Raw genomic sequence first — 19999 nt, forward strand, 5'->3', positions numbered from 1 at the left:
ACTGATTCTTAATGGGATCCCAGTTTTCCTAGTTTAAATCCCTTTAGAAATCTAAACACATTCCTTCTTCACAATAACTGAAAGTTTTACTGTTATTTTATTTAACAAAAAATATACTAAGAATTAAGTGTTAAAATTACTATGCACTAAATAGTTTAAAAACGAAATCATTAAAGACTATTTTGAGAGAATGCATTTTACTGATTGGAGGAAGAGACTTTGCTTACCTAGGGGATCATCTGAAGAGCAAAGAAAACATAAAAAGGAGAAAAACAGTAATAATTTAAATGCAGAAATGGATTCAGCTTTCCTTGCAGATAAACTGGCTATGCTAGAAAAATACTGTCAAACTTCAAGTCTGGCAGACTGTGTTGGATCTGTCTTGGTTCTCATGGCTCAAATAGATCATTTCTATTTGAAAAATTATAGTGAGCTGAATTATGTATATTACATTTTTGCAGCAGGGGCCTGAGGTGAGAGTTCAGTCTGAACAACAGATCATTTGTCCAGTGTATTTAACTTTTCAAAAAGCCAAAAGCCCCCAGAAAGCAGACTACTACTTGTTTAAAAGAGAAACAATGATTTTATTGTTCGAGCAAGATAGTGACCCTGAGATAAAGAGCTTTTGAAGCTTGGCTACAGCCCAAAATAGAATGTCTGGGAGACCCAGCTTGTGTCTTCTATTCCATAATGCTGTATATATTCTGAATATATTTTATCTGTATCATGTAGATAAATTTATCTCTTCTGCATCTTATATAAAAGAATAGTATTTGCCAAACGTACAGGATGGAAGAGGATGTGTCTTCAGATATAATACCTGGGAAAGAACTATTTTTCTGAAAACAATAATTAGTGAAAAAGGAATAACAGTTGTTGCAAGAGTATTTATTAGGATATATAGATAATAAACTATTAGGATTTTGCATAGATTAATGGTGCTGATACTGTGCTTTGCTATGAAGTCAGTGCAGGCCTGATGTTAAGAACTGATATGTGATCTCGGGACAGAATACATACTGAAGATATAAAATGAGGAGCAAACAGCTTCTTGTTTTAATGGGTACATTTCCCTTGGTGCATTAAACCAAACCACCATATTATGTTGATGTCAAAGTGTTTGGGGATTTTTAAAAACGCTTTGCAACCAGATTCTTTCTAGTCTGTGATACTGTGTTGGGCAAAGATAATGTTTCCTTACTATCCCAACTGCTCCTAACTGCTTAGTCTTCAGATGAAAATTGCTAGGTGATAAAGTGGTGTTTAACAGAAAGTAAGTTGCCCCACTGTGTATTGATTTCTCTTTGTTTTTTAACAGGCAGAAGAAATACTCAGACGGGAGTTAGAGAAAAAGGAAACACCGGGATTGTATTGTTTGCTTGGTGATGTTCTTAAAGACCACCAGTATTATGACAAGGCCTGGGAGCTCTCCAGGCACCGCAGCGCCCGTGCTCAGCGCTCCAAAGGCCTCCTCCATCTTCACCACAAGGAATTCAGGGAATGTGTGGAGTGCTTTGAACGTTCAGTGCAGATCAACCCTATGCAGGTTGGGAAATGATGCACGTACGACTTTGTTTCAGCTGGTGTGTTCAGTTTTGAACGGTGACAGGCTTTTTAAAAAGGCAGTTCTGTGCACAATTGTCAAAGCAGCAGCTCATTACATTTCTTAGAAAATTTTTCACCATGTACTAGGAAGCTGGGCTAAAAACAGTAGCATAATGAAATGAAGACATCATTTTACTTTCAGGTCTTTGCATGCAGCTAACTCTTTGCTAGTACAGTTGTTCTACTTCAAAGGGATCAAGCCTTTGAAAATTTGTAGTTATCATCAAACCATGAACAAATGTCAAGCAAAACAGTTACAAGAAGAATGCTGTATAGATTTTAATGAAAGTATCCTTTTGCTTTATTTGATGCCTTTGAGTTGCAAACTCTGATCTTTGTATTTCACAGAAATCCTTTTCAAGTGTTCTGATCTGTCGCGCCCTGGAGACACTGAGAAGCATTGTGTTAAAATTGCCATGACACTGGCTTTTAATGCAGTAATGAAAACTGAAAACACAGTTAAAATAGTTCTCTTGATGAAGCAGATTATTTTGAAAGATCCTTTGCAAGCTCTTCTGCAGACAGTTTTTGTAACCTTCTTTCAGTTTCTCAGCCACTATATCCCATCCCATTAATGTCCACCAAGTAAAAGGCATTGAGAATATAAAAGAGCTTTGTGGCTGTTGATATAAATAGTGCTCTTAGACATTTCCAGGTCCATTTGAAAATAGGATATTCCTCCTTCTTGCCCTCCAAGGAATACTGCAGGAGCTGCTGTTTTGAGTTTCACATAACTACCTGGACTTCTGTTTTGGAAAAAGGAGAAATCTTAAAAATCTTTAGCTTTTCAAATCGCTTATCCCAAAGCCTTTTCTGTATTTTGATGACATATTTTATTCCAGTGACTGAGAGTCCTGTCCTTATTCAAACTAATTCTATATAACTTATAAACACCTCTAGAATGGGGAGCAAAATGAACAAAAATTCTTGCTTTATGTTCTGTTACTGACTCAGGAAATGCCAACAGAATCAAGGAATGGCAGGTTTTAGAAGGAGCCTCTGGAGATCATCTAGCCCAAGCCCTCTGCTAAAGCATGTTCACCTAGAGCAAGAAGGTTGCACATGACCACATTGAGGCAGGCTTTGAATATCGCTAGAGAAGGAGACTCCACAACCTCTCCATAGCAGGGTAGCCTGTTCCAGTGCAGCATCACCCTCAAAGTAAATATGTTTTTCCTCCTGTGTTTCAGTTTGTGCCCATCACCCCTTGCCCTATCACAGGACACCACTGAAAAGAGTCTAGCCCCATATTCTTGTCACCCACTCTTTAGATACAGATAAGCACTCATAAGATCCCCTCTCAGTCTTGTCTTCTATTCTCCAGGCTGAACAGCCCCAGGTCCCTCAGCCTTTCCTCCTAAGAGAGGTGCTTCAGTCCCCTAATCACCTTTGTAGCCCTCTGCTGGACTCTCCAGTAGTTCCTTATCTGTCTTGAAATAAGGAGCCCAGAACCAGACATGGTACTCCACATGTGGGCAGAGTAGAGGGGGACAAGAACTTCCTTTGACCTGTTGGCCACAGTCTACTTAATGCATGCACCCCAGGATACCATTGGCTTTCTTCGCCACAAGGGCATATTGTTGGCTTATGCTCAAGTTGTCCACCAGCACTCCCACCCAGGTCCTTCTTGGCAGAGCTGCTCTCGTTGAGTGTCAGAACAGGCTTTCAGTCTATCAGACTCTCCTGTGTATCATAAGCAAACCTTCTGCAGGTACACTCAGTCCCCTCATCCAGGACACTGATGGAGACTGGACACTTACTGATCCCCAGGGAACACCACTAGCTACAGGCCTCCACTAGACTCTGTACTGGTGAACACAGCCCTTTGAGCTCCTGCATTGTTGGTTCTCAGTCCACCTCAGTTTCCACTCATGTAATCCACACTTCCTAAGCTGACCTACTCAGATAAGAACTTTATTGAAACCTAGAGGACTCCCAGATAATAGAGGGCTGCAGAAGATGGCCTACAGGGCTCAAAATCAAGAAATATGTTGCTGAGATGCTTTCTTATTTTGTGTCCTATCTAAAGGAAGGTTAAAATGAAGATCAATCCAAGAAAAACAGACCAGTCCATATAGGAAAGGGAACATTTCCTCCCCTTACTGCTCAGGAAGCTCTGTTTGAGATTCAGATGAATTGTTACAAAGAGACTGAAGAAATGGATAGTGTGGATTGACATATGGCTGTCTTCTGAAGTCTATCTGTATTCTGTCACTACAGAAATGCATTGTTTCCTATTCCAGGATGTCTTGTGAACAAAGAGCAGAGAGGAAAATTATTCTAGATGCAAGGACTTTAATACAAGGAGTTGTTCCCAGAATTGTGAATGATTTATCAAGTAAACAAGGACTTCTTAGTACAAAGAATTTTATTCTTTTTTTGTGGTTATCAAAAACTTTTTTGGAGGAAGGGATTTTTAGACTGCAGCAAGTGATTCCCTACAATATCTAATGGATAAAATCATTCTGTGCCAACCCTCTTTTAATTTCACGTACGCTCGATGAACTGGTTGACTTTATTGAGATCTCTGAGGTAGATCTTTGCAGTACAAGCCAACCACCATATTAAACTTGGGAGAATTCACAAAGAAATGAAAGTTTTACTGTACAAATATATCTGAAACTTGTCTTCAATAGCTTTGCCAGTCAAACAGTTACTTGTACTAGTGAATGACAGATGCATTTTTCTTGCATTTTTACTGTCAGCATCTTGCAAGGCTAGACTGAGGGAATTCCAGTGATCAAAGAGCTCATGCAGGGCATTCTCCAGCAGTGAAAGTCTGCATAACAAATCCTGCAGCTTGTTAAATTACAGATTTGTTAGTACCTGTGCTGAACAGTGTGTGGTTCTCTATAACCAGTCACTTCACATTTGAGTTTTACAGACACAAGAGTGTTCATAGCACCTTTTCTGTGCCTGCACCGTTCTCCACCATGTCACAGTCTGGAAGAAAAGAATAATCCCCTTTTCTGCTAGACTATTTGGCTTATAACTTCTCAGGCTACTTTATTGGGTGTGAAGCAAGACAAGTGATCTCTCTCCAATCTGGGAAAACAGTCACACTTTAGAAGTCAGCTTGCCATCTAACTTGCAGTTTTGAACAATGCAAGGAGAATGTTATTCTCAACAATTCTTCTTATTCATCTTGCAATAGTAGAAGTAACTTGAACTGGAGTTAAATTATCATAAAAGTCCCTACACTTAAAGCTACAGTAAATTTTGTTGCTGTGCTGCATTCAAAAGAAACTGAATTGTAAGAGAGAAAAATGATGCGAAAAAGAGCAATTAGTAAGATACTCAGCTAGGATTTCACTCAACTAGAGCTCTTAAATTGTATTGCAGTTACTAACTCCAAAGATTAATTGGGCTCTACAGGGTATAGGTTGTTTCTAACCTAACACTGTTGTACCACTCAGAGTATTGTACTGAACATTTTACTGGATTCTGAAAAATCTGTGCCTATCCAAATAGCAGAAATTGCTTTAAAATTGAAAAAAAAAATAGTTTTGTCAGATATGATTTGGATTTTTTTTTTTAATTTCTTTTTTTTTAGGATTCAGCCCTGCTGTAATTAGGTTACTTTGGAATGATGTTGCCACTGATATAAGAGAATTGCTTGGACTTTCTCAAAGCATTTCTTAATTAATTTTTAGAATTATTAAAGACTTGCCTGGAAATTCCTGATGGCAAGTTTTAACAGAGAGTGCAAGGCTAAATTATCTTCCTTTGCTGGTTCCTGCCTTCAGCTTTGAAAAGGATAAAAATGTTCAGTTTGTTGTGTTTTTCCAGTCAGTAGTGAAATTTGAATCTTTAGGCAATGCACATTTTTTTTATTTCAAAAAAATAACTTTGACCAAAGTCTATTTTTTTAATCTTTGTGCAAAGTTTTCCTTACGCTGCCTTTCAGTTGGTCGCTTTGCTCGGAGCAGTTGTTACATCAGCCAGAGGGATCAGCGGATTTCATGCCCTCTTCAATAAAAGGGGAATTCTCAGGATTCTTTCCACAAAAAATAGCTTAAGTCCATTTATATAGTGTATCCAAAATATATGATTAAAGCATCACTGTAGTTCTTATTTTCATTGCTATGGTTGATCAAAGGCAAAGAACTGGGTTCTTTTGGTTGGTTTGGTTTAGGGGGTTTCATTTAGAATAGAATAGAATAGAATAGACCAGCCTTTTTTTTTTTCTGACATAGCCACCATGGTTTTTCATTAACCTGTCAGACTTGTTCTTTCAGAGCTTTCTCATTTGTCTAGCCCACTAGCTTTTAAAGTATGTCTTCTTATTCTTAATAAGCTACTCTGTTTATAGCTGTTATGATTGTCTATTCTTTTCAGTTACTCCAAGCCTTGAAATGTTGGCTGGTGAGAGGCCTTGAGCACAAGCCCTATGAGGAGAGGCTGAGGGAGCTCGGATTGTTTAGCCTGGAGAAGAGAAGGATCAGAGGCGACCTCATTGCCCTCTACAACTACCTGAAAGGTGGTTGTGGACAGGAGGGGGTTGGTCTCTTCTCCCAGGCAACCAGCACCAGAACAAGGGGACACAGTCTCAAGTTGTGCCAGGGGAGGTTTAGACTCGAGGTGAGGAAAAAGTTCTTCACTGAGCGAGTCATTCGTCATTGGAATGGGCTGCCCAGGGAGGTGGTGGAGTCGCCGTCCCTGGAGGTGTTCAAAGGGAGATTGGACGTGGCACTTGGTGCTATGATCTAGTTGTGAGGTCTGTTGGAACAGGTTGGACTTGATGATCCTTGGGGTCTCTTCCAACCTTAGTTACTGTGATACTGTGTGATACTGTGTTTTGTCTTTAAATGTTTCAGGTCTTCTGCAGACCATTATCCTTTTATGTGCCCTTTTGAGTCTTTAACATTGTTTATCCACTTTAAGTAGCTCTTAAATTTAACATCCTCCCTACTAAATTAGTTGCCTTTGTTCTTGAAGGGCTAGTGATTCTAGCTACATTACAAAGTACATTTTGCATGGTAATATTTTGAACCTGATTGTTCATGCTGGTCAGGATCAAGGTAAGTGCTGTCTTCTGACTACCTTCTTTGTACCTAAAAAATTATCTTTGGAATTTCATCCATTTACCAACCTGTGTGGAATTATTGAAATCTCTTTATATTTTATAGGATTTCTACTTTCACTGACTTCTGATATCCCCCAGGATCCTAGCTTCCTTCATTTTAGTCAATAATTTTGAGGTAGACTTTATACTGCTTTTTTTTATTGAGGCCTGAAATTTTAATTCATGTCGTTCTTTTACACAGTTAATTTTCTATATGTTTGATGCTGAAATTTTCTTAACATATTGTGACATTCTTCTATCTGCACAACCTATTGCATTTTCTGTATGCTTTATGCCTCCATATCACAGCATCTCACAAGGCTCCTTAGTTCCCAACTCAGAGACTTTAATCTCATTCTTCTTGTCTGCTAAAGGATCTTCTTGTACACCTTTCCCAACCTTCTCTATCATATCCAGTTCTCACGTTTTTTCTGTTCAGTGGAAACCTTCATGCATAGTTACTGGTAGGCAAAATACCTTGTTTCAAATTATTAAGAAAAGAAAATATTTCTCATTCTTTGCAGTCACTGTATGGTTTTTACTAGGTACCTGCTCATACAGCTTTTCTTCACAGAAGTAAATAATTTTACTTTCTCCTCCTGATGTAACTTCTCTTTCAGAAAGGAACTGACAAGCTTAAGCATTGGTAAGCTTAATCATTGGTAAGCCAGTTCCTGAGAGATGCAGCTGCTCACCATCAGCCTCAAAAAATTAAAATGGTGGAAGTTTTAGTCAAATCAGATTCTGGAATCACAAGCTCAGAAATGAGACTGTGATGCTGTTCATCATTAGAATTACAAATAATGCAATGATTGTTTTTCACAGAACCACAGAATGTTAGGGGTTGGAAGGGATCTCAAAAGATCATCTAGTCCAATCCCTCTGCCAGAACAGGATCACCTAGAGTATGTCACACAAGAACACATCCAGGCAGTTTTGGAATGTCTCTAGAAAAGAAGACTCCACTATCTCTCTGGGCTGTCTGTTCCAGTATCACAGTGTCATACTCACAGCAAAAAAAAATTTCCCTATGTTCACATGGAACCTCCTATGCTCCAGCTTTCACCCATCACGCCTTGTACTGTCATTGGATATCACTGAGAAGAGCCTGACTCCATCCTCTTGGCACTTGCCCTTCATATATTTATAAACATTAATGAAGTCACCTCTCAGTCTCCTCCTCTCCAAGCTAAAGAGACCCAGCTCCCTCATAAGTCAGATGTTCCATTACTTAATCATCTTTGTGGCTCTGCACTGGACTCTTTCAAGCAGTTCCCTGTTCTTCTTGAATTTGATGCATATATTGAATAGTACCTGTCCCAGTACTGACCCCTGAGGGACTCCACTAGATACAGACAACAAGGCTCTGACTTCTTGCCTTCAACTAGTTCACATCCACCTCACTACCTGATCATCCAGACCATACTTCCTCAGTTTAGCTGCAAGGATGCTGTGTGAAATGGGGTCAAATGCTTTACTGAAATCAAGGTAAACCACGTCAACTGCTCTACCATCACCTATCCACCTGGTTATGTCCTCATAAAAGGCTTCAGGCTGGTCAGACATGGCTTTCCCCTGGTAAAATCATGCTGCTTACTCCTAATGACCCTCTTATTCTTGATATGTCTTGAGATTGCACCAAGGATAATTGTTCCATTACCTTTTTGGGGATGGAGGTGAGGCTGACCAGCCTTTAGCTACCTGGGTCCTTCTTCTTGCCCTTTTGAAGACTGGAGTGACGTTTGTTTTCCTCCAGCCCTCGGGCACCTCTCCTGTTCCCCACAACTTACCAAAGACAACGGAGAGTGGCCTAGTGATGACTTCTGCCAGCTCCCTAAACACCCATGGCTGCATCCCATCAGGACCCATGGATTTATGGATGTCCAGGTTGTTCAACTGCTCCCTAACCCAGTCCTCATCAACAAGGGAAACTCCTCCTTTGTCCTGACTTCCTTAGGGGTCTGGGGCTCCTGAAGACAGTCTCCAGCAGTATAAACAGACAAAGAAGATATTCAGTAATTCTGTCTTCTTTGTATCCTCTGTCACCAAGGCCCCCACCTCATTTAGCAATGGGCCTGCATTGCCTCTAGTGTTAGTTTTATCTGCAATCTATTTAAAGAGGCCCTTTTTGTCGTCCTTGACTTCCCTTGCAAGGTTTAGTTCCAAGGAGGCCTTAACTTTCCTAGCTGCCACCCTATATCCTCTGATGACACTCATACTCCTCCCAAGTGGCCAGCCCCTCCTTCCATGATCTGCAGACTCTTCTTCCACTTAAATTTGCACAACAGTTCTCTATTTAACCATGCAGGTTTCCTGGCTCCCCCTCTCAAGTTCTTACCCATTGGTACGCTGTGATCTTGAGCTTGGAAGAAGTAGTGCTTGAATGTTAACCAACTCTCTTGGGCCCCTTTACCTTGTCCAATGGGATTTCCACTAGCACTTGCTCAAACAGGCCAAATTCAGCCCTGGTGAAATTGAGGGTTGTGATCCTTCTTGGTCCTTCAATTTCATACTTGTGATCCTTCAGTTTCATACTTGATCAGTCCTATCTCTACCCTTGTTTCCATGTCCAGAAAGTTATTGAGCAGGAAAGAAGAGAATGGGGAGTTAACGACGTAGCAACCATGACATGAGTGCTGGGCTTCTGGAAACTTGCTAGATAAGAGGCTTAAAAACTCAGATTGAGTAGATGTTTTTTCCTATTAATTTTGCTTTCTGAGTTTTGGGACACATTTTTTCTCCCTGTGTGCAGTTTCTTCTTTGAATGATGAGTTTAAGCATCATGAAAGATGACAGACTGACAGCACTAAAGCTTTTCATGTTTGCCTAGGCCAGATGTAACTGGCAGTTCTACCTTCATGTTCATCCTTATGCTCCATACTTGGGCCATCCATGTAGGCCCTCAAATACAAAAGGATATCTTTATTACCAAGCTTGTTCTGTTCTTTTCTTGATATCATTATGACTGCTCACCAAGGTGCCAGATATGACACCTAACTTTGAAGCAGATTAACTATGAAGTCTAGAGCAGATTTGCAGTTAATCTGTAAGAGGTAGAAGCACCTTGCATATGAACAAATAGCTTTATTCTCAACCCTGTAAAATCCCTGATTTGCAAATGTTTCTTAAGGTAAATGTTTCTTAAGGTGTTTGAATAGCCATTATGGTTTCCTAAAAAGAACTTAAGTTATCAAAATTGCTTGCTTCAGAACTAGTACCTAAAGCACAAGGGGATGTAAACATTAATAAGATATTTTGAAAAGTAGTATGTTGTGCAATGTACAGTTAGAATAGAATAGAATAGAATTAACCAGGTTGGAAGAGACCTTCGAGATCATCATGTCCAACCTATCATCCAACACTACCCAATCAACTAAACCGTACAACCAAGCATCCTGTCAAGCCTCGCCCTGAACACCCCCAGTGACGGCGACCCCACCACCTCCTCAGGCAGCCCATTCCAGTGGGCAATCACTCTCCCTGTGTAAAACTTCCTCCTAACCTCCAGCCTAAACCTCCCCTGACGCAGCCTGAGACTGTGTCCTCTTGTTCTGGTACTGCTTGCCTGGGAGAAGAGACCAACCTCCGCCTCACTACAACCCCCTTTCAGGTAGTTGTAGAGAGCAATAAGGTCACCCCTGAGTCTCCTCTTCTCCAGACTAAGCAACCCCAGCTCCCTCACTCTCTCCTCATAGGGCTTGTGCTCCAAGCCCCTCACCAACCTTGTTGCCCTTTTCTGGACATGCTCCAGCAAGTCAACATCCTTCCTAAACTGAGTGGCCCAGAACTGGACACAGGACTCAAGGTGCGGCCTAACCAGTGCAGTGTACAGGGGCAGAATGACCTCCCTGCTCCTGCTGGCCACACTGTTCCTGATGCAGGCCAGGATGCCATTGGCCCTCCTGGCTGCCTGGGTGCACTGCAGGCTCATGTTCAGTCTACCATCGACCAGCACCCCCAGGTCCCTCTCTGCCTGGCCGCTCTCCAGCCACTCTGACCCCAGCCTGTAGCTCTGCATGGGGTTGCTGTGGCCAATGTGCAGAACCCGGCACTTGGATGTGTTCAATCTCATGCCGTTGGACTCTGCCCATCTGCCCAGCCTGTCGAGGTCCCTCTGCAGAGCCTCTCTGCCCTCCAGCAGATCAACTCCTGCCCCCAGCTTGGTGTCATCAGCAAATTTACTGATGATGGACTCGATGTAACTCGATGTAACGTGGTTTTCCATCTTCCTCTTTCCAACTCTTTTCCCCTCTCTGAAAAGTTTTTCCAAGAAAATCTGTTTATATTTCTTACCTTGGCATTTAGAATGGGGAAACAGCTGAGCCTTTTGCAGTAGGTGGCACTACCTGGGATAATTTTGCAGCCCACTATGAAATGTTGTGTTTGATTTTGACTCTGTGCATTTAAACCGCATAATGCTGTCAGAATGTGTTCTCTCAGTATATTTGGCATTTAATTCAGTTCTGAATTACAGAGTTTTTCTCAAATGTAGCACTGGTTAACTTGTAGAACTTTGAGAATTTAACCATATGGCAAACCAGGAACTTGCTATTGAAGAACTATGAAAATATATATTTAATTTGCTGTAATTTATGCCTATTTCTGGCACAATCAGCCAGTCAAAAGAGGCGATTACCCCTCTGTATTCAGCTTTGGTGTGACCTCACCTTGAGTACTGTGAACAGTTCTGAAAATTGGGTAAAAATTAGCAATAGTTCATGTTTGAGCATCCAGGCAAAATTATTTCTTCTGTGCAGGAATATGTATACATATATATATATATATAGTATCATCCTTTTTTTTTCTCTCCAGCTAGGTGTATGGTTTTCCTTGGGCTGTGCATACCTTGCTTTAGAAGGCTACGAAGGTGCTGCCAAAGCATTTCAGCGTTGTGTGACACTGGAACCAGATGTATGTACCTTTCAACAAGCGGTTCAGATGGCTTATCTAAAAGCAACAAGGATGTTTTCATTATAAACAAGCAAAGCAATAATGAAAAGCTTGTTTAGACGTTAGCGCTTTGAATAAATAAAACATTTGCATCAATGGTGTATTTTTGTCGTGGGGCGTCATAAAAATACTTGTGCATACTTTGTCCAAGTATGTGTGTGTGAATGTTAAAATATGTTTGAGCACAAATTCCTTTATGCTTGCATACATTGCTAAAACAAAGAAAAGGGAATGAATAGACTGTGAGGAGTGCTGAAAAGAGAGATTAAAAAAAAAAAGGTATTAAAATATTTAGTCCTCTAACTAATCAACTTCTGAGAAAAAAGTCAAATAACTAACTCTTTATGAGCATGGGAAGAATGCAGCTTGTCAGCCAGCTTTTCAGGATGCATGGGGCAACCATGTGTACAATACTGCCAGCTGAGTGTGACTGTGCATTGAGATAGTGGAGGTGTCAGCTGGATTACCTCTTGGGAATGCACTGTCAATACTTTAGTCAAAAGGCCTAATGGCCAGCATGTTGTTTGCTTAGAGCTAATGCCTCCTATTTGATGGAAGCTATCATTCATTCTTTTCCCCAAGAAAAAAGAATTGAAGCAATGAAAGATAATGGACTGTTCTTTTTTCTTTATTAATAATAGGAAATAACTCGCTGGGGGGGAAGTACATACAGACATCTCTCTGTTTAACTGGAATTTTTACTTTATGTATTGATTTTTTTTTGGGGGGGGGGGGGGGGTGCTTAGTATAACAGATGTACTTCCAAGCAGATACTAAAATTGTGTTCATTTATCTCTCTGGGGCCTGTGCTTGATTGTATTCATTTGAACAAAGCATCTGACTTCTCAGTGGGTGAAGTGGTATTTCTTTTGTGCGTAAAGGATGCTGGGCCGGCTCTTTGTTATGGAAGTGAAACCTATCACGATGTCAGCAGGTTTTTTCATGAATTTCAGCCTCCAAAAGGTTGCCTAACATGGTTTAAATCCTCCTTAAGACTGAGGATAGCCTTCAGTACCAAAGTATATTTCATTGCAGAACCTAGGTTCTGTTCCTCAAATTCAAACTGGTTGCCACTTTGAATTAAGGAGTGCAGCTTCAATTTTACAGCAGTGTGAAGAAATGGGCAGAAATCATCTCTGACCTTGGCCCTGCTGGTTTTATCAGAGAATAGGTTGTCTAAGCACTCCATAATCCTTTTCAGCTAAACCAGTTGATAAACACTGTTGGAACTAACCCTATTAGTTTTGCCTGAGATGCAGCAGGGGACATTCAGATGTTTGGGGTTTTTTTCACTAACAGAGCTATGCAATTAAGTAGCTTCCAGTAGCTAGTGGATAGTGATGAGCTGCTGGGAGCACTGACCTCTCAAGCCATCCCAGTTAGACACAGAACAGGATGCCTGTTTAAACAGAAGACAGGAGATGACTTAGCATATGCCAACCAGAAGGTGGTCAACTGATATATATACACCTTATTGTTTCTCTAGTCAATAATATTTATTTATATATTTCTATAGTAATATAATTATTGCTATTTCAGTGTAGTATTTCGACTGCCTTTTAGGAAATACGTGTTAATACATGTGATTAGCAAAATTAATTATATTTCACAGTAGTTTCTTTTACATGTTTTTGTTAAGTAAGCATAATACAAGTGAATAGTTATTTTTGGTTAATCTTCTTCTATGCTTACAGAACGCCGAGGCCTGGAACAATTTATCAACCGCTTATATCAGATTAAAACAGAAGTAAGTACTTCAAAAGAATTAGATGATAAAACTTCTGAAGTAAATAATGGAGATTTCCTCCTTTTTTTTGTTTTTTTGACATTGAGTTTTTTATTCTTATATTGTGGTTACCTCATATTTGTAATCCTATCCCCTCAGTTCTTTCTCCCAGATTGGACACTGATAACATATTTTACAGGAAATAGAATTTCATAAGGTTAACTGGTAGGAACCTCTCACCCTACACTTTTTTCTTGTTACAAGTATTTATGATGTAGTGAAGTACAACCAATGCAAAATATTAAAGATGGAAACTAATCTGACTGCAAGGTTAAAAAGATACATCTATGTCAAGCAATCCATATAATAGAATGATAATAATAGAATAACAGAATAAATGAGGTTGGAAGAGACCTTCAAGATCATTGCATCCAACCTATTATCCAACCCACCTAATCAACTAAACCATGCAACCAAGCACCCTATCAAGCCTCATCCTAAACACTTCCAATGATGGTGACTCCACCACCTCCCCGGGCAGCCCATTCCAATGGGCAACATATATGAACCTATGTCAGTTCATAGCACATTAATCTCAGTAGGTTTAGGGGGGAAAAAGGCAGTTTACATTATCAAAGCAGATGGAGATCTGTACACAGATTGGCTTGCTTGTTGTTTTCCCTCCAAATTAACCAACAGTACAAGAAGCTTTAACCTAAATTGACTTCCTTTCATATTTTGTATATCAGCTGAATGTAATAAAAGTTACTTGTAGACATACAATACCTGAAATATTAGTTGAGAAAAATTTTCACTTATCCCCAGAGAATGGAATAAAAGAATAAGACAACTTTTTTGAAACCTTATTCAAAATCTAATATCAGTTTATACTATTATGCATTCAGGAGGCAAACTGAAAAAGAACAGTAAATTTCCATAGAAGGATAAGTTGATAAACATACAAAGGAAATGTGGGAAATAATGTCATAAATCAATTCAAGAGGTGGTTTGATAGGCTAATGGGAGCAGGAGCAGAGGAGAAAATAAATATTAGAGTAAGTACTTAAGACTAAAAAGTAACATAAATTGAAGGCTTGCTTTAAGTTTTCAGTAGTTCACTTCATCTTCAGCAGTGCTGTGAGAATGTCAAATTTATTCTCTTAAAACTGTGTCTTGTAGATTACTTCTTTTGCATGAAGTTTAGAAGGGTATGTCAGATGCTCAGTGTACTGGCTTATGCTTGTTTCATAAAAATATCTTTAATCAATATAATTTTTCTGGCCATCTACTGCAAGACTGAGAAACTACTGAGTGATTAATTTCACTTTATTGCTTTAATTGTATTGAGTTTAATCTAGTCTTGTGATTTAACATGCTAATTACATACAGACTTTGTGACATTATTTCATATTATATCAAAAACTGTAAAGAGGAGCATGTTTCTGAGGGGTTTTTCTACAGGAATCATGTGGAAGAGGAATATGTGTATAGGAAACCTTAACTCAATATTACATACTGATAGCTGAGTATGGCCTGTATTTGTTCTGAAGCAGAAACTCCTTTACCCACCTGTTCAGATCAAGACTATGTGAGTTAGTTTAACCCACTCTCAAAACAGCGTGGACCTGTAGTAGTACACTTCAGTATCATTTATTCTGGGGGACTAAGTGATGCTGAAAGTTCAAATTCTTATTTTTCAAACCTCTACCAAAAAAGAAAAAATGGAGGAAGGATTTTTAAAAAGGGAAATAAAATTTGCATATTTATCTGTTTTCTTCTGCTCCTTCATCAAAATCAGGCTTGACTACAACTGGGTTCTTAAACGAGTCCCCCTCACGGAATGTACAGAGCCTCATAAAACAGACAAATAAATAAAATGTGGAAGTCAGTTTGAAAGTGTATGCAAACAGCTTGCTGACACCCAAATGAAAGAGGTTTTGTGTATTCTGAATTTCTTCCAGAAAAAATGAATTCAGATAAAAACAGACTCTCTCTTCTGTTTACCAGAAAAATTTCTCTGGGTTCCAGGTGGTATTTGAAACCCAGATCTCATATTTATCAATCTGTGTCTGGCTCTCTGTCCTTTGGGTGCAAGATTCATGATTTCCAAAACAGGATTAGGTACTGGTACTGCCTACTGTTTCCTGTTTGGATGTGAACTGATTTAACTGTTGCCCTGGTTAAGGATACTCCATCATTATATGGTTTGTTAAATACATAGGGAATTTATTTTGAGAAGCTGGAGGACTTTATTAGTGCAGCAAGAGTGATTATTTGAGGAATACAATTTTAATCCCAGCCCTCTGGTCCCTTGTCTACATTAAACAGCTTCATCTGCCCTCCTGATAACCTATCAGGAGAGATCTAATCCTGCAGATCATAGATGTTGAAGAGCAGTTTCAAAAATGGTTTCTTCATTCAGCCAGAGTACTTTCCCACCTGTCAGGTATCTGTGGCAGATCCCATCTTCCACCACAGCAAAACGACAGAGGAAGGAGCACCTCTCCATTCTTCTCTGCTGTATCTATCATAATTGGAATCTGAAATCACACAGGAAGACCCTGCCTGTGGACTGTTCTGCTTTAACAATGCTGAATGACCTCTTGTCCTTGAATAATTTTGGTCTATCAGCCAGCTCTCTTCACATGTGTTTGATAACTTTTTTAATACTATGGGCTTAGATTGATAGCTATTTACATTTCTCCCTGACCCAGCCATTCCAGACTTCTAATGGTTTGATCCAATAGTTAAGTATTCCCCTCTGCTGGGTGGGATATTTACACTGTCCTGGACCCTCTCTTTGAAACTCAGCCAACAATTTCTTTGTGCTGTCTTTCTTTAGACATATCACTTTGAGCAACTTACTCAAGCAACAGAGCAATTGAACTGAAAATTTTTAAAACAAGCCATATTTATATGCTCTTTATTAAGAAGAGATTTAATATCATACTTTCCCAAATACAATTTTTTGCCAGACTGGGAAAGCTTTTTGCAATTTGCATTTAAAGCAATTTATTCCTTCGTGATTTTTCCTCCATATTACCACTGTCCACTTAAGACTAAACTTCAAACCCTTAAAGTTATGGTAACCATATCACTCTGATTTTCTAGCAAATCTTGGGTTTAACATTCCAATTTATTGAAAATTTTAGCAGTACATTCAAAGCTTTAAACAGTAGGCACCCAGACTTCACCAACATACACTTTGGATTGCATTAGGACTTGTGCTCTCTGGCAGCATTGGTTGTACATCATGTAGGAGGTCATATCTTTGTAGGTCAACTGCTTTCAGCTCATATTCTTGATCAGGCCAAACTGTCTAATGTTTTCTTGTGGTTCTAGTTAAAATTTCAGAAAATAAAATACTGACACAATTATATTGAATTTGGCACATTCATAATGAATGTTTGTAAAAATGTAATTAATAGAGCTAACATAGGAGTTTCCTATTTCAGACTCTACAAAGTGTACTGTGGAGTGAACTTGAGACAAAGTAATTGTCAAGAGAGATTAAATAAATCAGCATTGTAAATTATGAACAATGACTTCCACACTGCAGTGTTTTCTAAACCCAACTTTTTGGAATAAGCAGCTTTTTAGTTGATACCATGCCAACTGATTTTAGTGTTGAATTTTTCTATATTCAGTTTTTAACACAGGATTATCTTTTTTACTCTTTTTTATTATTAATTAGAATCAAAGCATTTCGAACCCTTCAGGAAGCTCTCAAGTGCAACTATGAGCACTGGCAAATATGGGAGAACTATCTTCTCACCAGTACAGACGTTGGAGAGTTTTCAGAAGCAATTAAAGCTTATCACCGGCTGATGGACTTGAGAGAAAAGTACAAAGATACACAGGTGAAGGAAATTACCTTGTTAAGTCATCCTATATGTTCACTAATTTTTCTTGTGAGACAGATTTCTGCTGATAATGGTATCAGTGATGGTAGTACACATATCAGGGAAGTTATGTAGGCAAGCCATTTATTTTTTTGAGATCTAGACTCCAAAAAAAAAGTATTTGAAATAGAAATGGACAGAATGGTAAATTTTGCATGCAGATCATGTTAGATTTTGTGGAAGGCCAAATACGAGCCTTGCAGTTTTAAGATCTATTCTTACATAAAACACAACATAGCCTCATATTTCTGTATTGTTCCTGCATATATTAATATCAGAAATAATATAAACTATTTAGTTTATAGGTAAGCTTTTCCCATGTGTTTGAAAATTACACAAACGAGCCTTTGAAATTGAAGTTTCATAGGTCGAGTGCATTGCAGTCAGAACATTGATTCTTAAAAATTGTAACAAAGACAAAGGAGGTGTTTTGCTCATCTTTCACTGTAGTTAAGTTCATTTAACTTCCCTGGTAACTTTCATTAAAACTACAAGTTTATCATTCTGGGTCTGGCATCTGAAGGTTCTCTTCTTATTTGAGCACTGTCCAGTGTGATAGTGAAGCTACTAAAAATGGTTTGATCAAGTGAATTTTTAGAGGAAAAGAGCTGTTTGGACAGCAGTTGTGGAATGAGATTAACTGATAGCAAGCAGCATTTAAAAATTACTGGGTTAATTTCTAAGGTTTTGTCCCATGGTGTTTTTTGTTCAGTTTTTAGTAAACACACTTTATTCACAGAAGTGAAGAGAGAGCGCAGATAGTGTGATGTCATACTAAACACAGTCTCTCTACACTGACACCCAGTTCATTGAAAAAGTCGTTAAAAAAAAAAGCTCTATGGCTTGTGTGGGATCCTGGGCAACTGAAGATTGGTTTATTAGTTTAGTGTGTATGGCAGTTTACAATCTGTCAATGACAGAAACAAAAATTTAACACTTAAGACAATGGTCTAAAATGGGAAGCTCTGGTACACTGCTAGTACTTTGTGATGATTAGCACAGCTCACTTGCAATTGGAATTATGGGTTTAATCCCTCAGATTCCAAATCATGAATGTAAGGTGAATTTTAGAACTTTTGGACTATTAATAGTTGATCACATTTTCTATTGTTTAAGTGAAAATCCAAGCTGTTTTAACAGAAAAGTAAGAACAGGTAGTTTGTCATACCATTTTGTAAGGGCTATATTCTTACAGTTTGAAGGGAGAAGGGGTAAACTGTTTAGCTGATATTGACATGCTACCACAATTCCGTAATGATTCTGAAAAGGTACCAGGTCCTATGAGGAGTGGCTGAGGTAACTGGGGTTGGTCAGTCTGGAGAAAAAGAGGCTGCACTCTACAACAACCTGAAGGGAGGCTGTAGCAAGATGGCTGTTGGTCTCTTCTCCCTGGCAGCAAATCACAGGACTAGAGGAAGTGGGCTCAAGTCACACCACAGGAGATTTAGATTGGATATTAGAAGAAACTTCTTCACTAAAAGGGTTATCAAACAGTGGAATAGGCTCCCCAGGGATGTAATAGAATCCCCATCCCTGGAGGTGTTTAAAAGATGCAGAGATGTAGCACTAAGGGACATGGTTGAATAATGCTTGGAACTGGTCTTAAAGGTCTTTTTCAGCTGAAACAGTTCTCTGATTCTATAAGATGTATAAATTTTTCCCCACTTTTTTGGTTACGTTGGTGTATTTCATAGTTCCATTTCTATTTATTTGGATTATTTGGCATTTCTTGTATCTGCTAAAACTTAGTAATTAATTCTTGGAATGCATGTTATTGAGTCATTCTGTAGAAGAAAGTTGTTTTAGGAAAATTACATATCAAAAATACTTAACTGCATATGTTTGTATTTTAACTATAATATACTTTTGATTAATGTCATAATTTTTACATAACTTTCTGCCAGTGAACTCCATCTTGGTATGTGAAGATGCATCCCCTGTCCTATTTTTTTTTAACATAGTGGTGTATTTGTGTAGAGATCACCTTTGAAATGAATTTTATTGCTCTCTCAACATTAGTATTGCTATTAGTGTGATTTCCTCTAACTATTAATACCAAATAGCCAAAATAGTTGCCAAATGATAGGCTCACAAGTCAGCAATTAAGAGCATGAAGTTGTTTGTATATTGGCCTATCCTGAATGCAAGACTTACGAACCTTCTATTTTGTTTGTATCATTCTTTCAGTCTCATGCATGACACAGAACAAGTTGTTGACTTAATAAGCCACAGCTTTTCTAGCTTTTATTTTCTTCTAATTCACCATATGAGCCAATGTCTTAATTTACATTTGGTGTTTCTCTTTTTTTTGAGAAGCACTGAGGCACTACAAAACTGTTTTCTACTTTTCGGTGTCTAGTTTGGGACAAAGAGTCATGTTCCTTTCAGGGGCACTTGGTATTATATAGTATTTCATCCATGCAAAGCCCACTTCCCATTGAGTTCACTAGCAGCTGCATGTGCTCAGCATTTCTGCAGGTCAGTTGCCTTGCAGTTTGCACTTCATCCACTATACATCTTTCAGTTTCTGCAGGTAATTAAATACCCGTGAACAGCAGTGTCTGCCAATCCAATAATTGATCTCCTTCAGCCTGTTTGCTGATATTGTATAACCATATTATAAGGTGGTATTATCTGACAGTTTCTTATGCTGTTCTCTATCACACTAGCCTCTCCTGGTAACCCAGTTTTCTGGGTTTAGATCTTTGGGGTGCTTGGTGCCGTGGGTTAGTTGTTTGGGTGGTGTTGGAT

The 19999-nt window shown here is 38.9% G+C and overlaps 1 protein-coding gene across 1 annotated transcript in view; it reads left to right on the plus strand.

Moving 5' to 3' along the window:
• TTC27 (tetratricopeptide repeat domain 27) overlaps positions 1 to 19999 on the plus strand; it is a 124517-nt gene that overhangs the window by 95982 nt on the left and 8536 nt on the right. Inside the window, exons 13-16 of the mRNA XM_054162364.1 lie at positions 1319 to 1546; positions 11483 to 11581; positions 13315 to 13367; positions 17041 to 17206. Coding sequence (XP_054018339.1) covers positions 1319 to 1546; positions 11483 to 11581; positions 13315 to 13367; positions 17041 to 17206 — 546 coding nt within the window. The remainder of the gene's footprint in view (positions 1 to 1318; positions 1547 to 11482; positions 11582 to 13314; positions 13368 to 17040; positions 17207 to 19999) is intronic.

Source organism: Dryobates pubescens, chromosome 6 (assembly GCF_014839835.1).
Source record: "Dryobates pubescens isolate bDryPub1 chromosome 6, bDryPub1.pri, whole genome shotgun sequence".
Taxonomy (NCBI): domain Eukaryota; kingdom Metazoa; phylum Chordata; class Aves; order Piciformes; family Picidae; genus Dryobates; species Dryobates pubescens.